The following is a 2334-nucleotide window of genomic DNA, read 5'->3' as shown; positions in this document are numbered from 1 at the left end:
TACCCCGCGTAGATGAAGCGGCCCGACGGCTCGAAGACGACCGAGTTGGCGGCGTCCACCTCGTCGAGATGGTTGAAGCCGACGTACGAGGCGCGCAGCGTCCCGCTGACGGCGTCCCACAGGTGCACCGGCCGGCCGCGGCTTGTGCTGAGCAGGCAGCACCTACCGGACGTGTCCACGAGGTGTCGCGGACGCCGTCACGGAGGGGAGAGGCTTGGAGGGGCAAAGGCTCGTGGCAAAGGCTCGTGGCAAAAGGGGCGAGCCGCACGTCATCGGGTCGTGGGCAGACATTAGCGGGTACCACGCGTAGTCGTACACGGACTCGCCCTCGTCGATCCGCAGCGCCGGCCTCAGCTCCTCTTCCGAGTCGCCACCGCCTCCGCCCGTCACCGCGCCGTTGCCGTTTTCGCTCGCCGTGGCAGCGCCGTCGCCGCCGCCGCTGCCGTCGCCGCGCTCGGCCTCCACCGCGGCGCAGGTGGTGGCGTACGCATCGTGCGCCACCTCGCTCGGAAGGTGGAAGACGCGCAGCGCGCAGTCCTCGCTCGCGGTGAGCAGGCACGAGCCATCGGGCGACCAGCGGACGCCGCGGACGACGTTGCCGCCTGCCGGCCGCTTGCCGGCGGAAAAGGCGTCGAAGGCAGCGCACTTTGAGACGAGGGTGGAGTCGGCCGGGGCGGTTGGCATCGGGAGGCACACAGGCACACAGACGCACACGAAGTCCGGGAGCGCGCGCCGGTGCTGAAAAAAAACTGGTGGCGGGTCATCCCATCTCCCTTGGGTTGTCCCTAGGGTGGGCGACGGATAGCGCACCACACACCTCTCCTTAAAATCCCTGTGTGGTGGCGGCGTGCCGTCCTCCCATCCCTCCCTTGGGTTGTCTGTTTTCTTTCTTTTCTTTCTTTCTTTGGGTTGTCCGTTTTCTTTCTTTCTTTCTTTACTAGCACACACAACAAGAACAAAAGAAACACAAAAGCAGGAAAAGAGCGGCCGGCACGAAAAAAGAATTTATTTCAGCCAACGCTCTCCGATGCGCCTTCCGTCCTCCGCAGCGCTCCAGGAGGCTCCCCCCAATGTCGCAGGCCCGGGCAGGCTGTGGTGTGTGGCGCTGCCGCGCGCCGGCGCAGCGCCGCGCTGCCGACGCCCCGGACCCCGGTCCACCGCGGCGCTGGCCGCCGAGTCTCGCTCCACCTGGTGCAGAAAGTAGAAGCAAATCGTCGGGCGCCGCGGGAGCGCGGGTGGTCACCGCCTGGTCTAAAAAAAGTCCGACAGCCGACACCGGGTCACCGCGCATTCACAGCCGACGGGAAGAAAGACACCAGGCTAGCAAAAACGAATTTGCAAAAGCGTGAGCCCTTCTTCTACCAGTCGACCGTCACGAACGGAGCGCAAACAGTTGCGGGTCCGACGGCCCAATCGATCCGACACTCGCCCCTTCCAGTGTCGACGCTCACGTTGGTGCCCGTGGCGAAACGGCGACGCCAGATTCCGCCCGTGGACCTCTCGGCGTCCGCGAGGGGCGGCCCGAGGGGGCGCAGAAAGTCATCGCTCCAACCCATACCAGTGCACCAGGTTGGAAAGATCGGGTCGGCGGGCGAGTGAGGGGCGCAGAATTCCCATCCTGCCGAACCCGGCCCGCCCGCGTCGCCGATGGCCGAGAAAGCAAAGTAGGACCGCTCTCCGGCGCCGATCAGGAAGGCGGCGAGGGCGGAGTGCACGTGGCCGCACTGCTCGCAAGTGCCAAAGGCGGTCTGCGCATGCACCAGCGCTATGGTGGGCGATGTTGCGATGCGCCGCAGCCAATCAATCTTGCTCTCGGACGCGTCAAAGTTGTAAATCTGTGTCAGCGAGTAGGTGGATGGGATGTCGGCGGTGTGGAATCCGACCAGCTTGTTTGGTCGCATGCTCTGCATGCGTGCCAGGATTTCGGCACGGCCGGCAGGTGCCTCGCCCTCGGCCGTGTCCACAAAGGTGCCGTCCAGCGGGCTCCCAGCGTCGGTCAGGTTGAGGAACGTGCTGAGGAACGTCCGCTGTACCTCGTCGTTACTGTGGTCCCAGATGTAGGTTGTTAGGTTTGGAAACATGCTGCCTCCCGTGCTGCCACGTCCCGAGACACGCCATTTGGGATGCATAGCGATGTTGGAAGAGTATCGAAAGAAGGGGAGAGCCGCGTCCATGTTTTGATAGTAGAGGATTGTCGTGGATCTGTTGAGACGCTTGAGTTCCGCAGCCGCGGCGATGTAGTGCCCGTCAATGTAGCCCTTGCGAGGCCGATACCCTGCAGGTCCCCGTGGCTCATACGCCTCCGGCCCTTGGCCCTGACAGTGCTCAAGCACG

General features: G+C 64.4%; 1 protein-coding gene across 1 annotated transcript in view; it reads right to left on the bottom strand.

Annotated features, from left to right (window-relative positions):
- Positions 1–684, bottom strand: part of EMIHUDRAFT_122834 (hypothetical protein) — a gene marked incomplete at both ends in the record, with an annotated part of 3007 nt that extends 2323 nt beyond the window's left edge. The window contains 2 exons of the mRNA XM_005786181.1: positions 4–162; positions 269–684. Coding sequence (XP_005786238.1) covers positions 4–162; positions 269–684 — 575 coding nt within the window. The remainder of the gene's footprint in view (positions 1–3; positions 163–268) is intronic.
- Positions 685–2334: the final 1650 nt, after the last annotated feature.

This window comes from Emiliania huxleyi, assembly GCF_000372725.1.
Source record: "Emiliania huxleyi CCMP1516 chromosome Unknown EMIHUscaffold_1534, whole genome shotgun sequence".
NCBI classification, from domain to species: Eukaryota; Haptophyta; order Isochrysidales; family Noelaerhabdaceae; genus Emiliania; species Emiliania huxleyi.
This window is presented reverse-complemented; position numbering and strand designations above follow the sequence as displayed.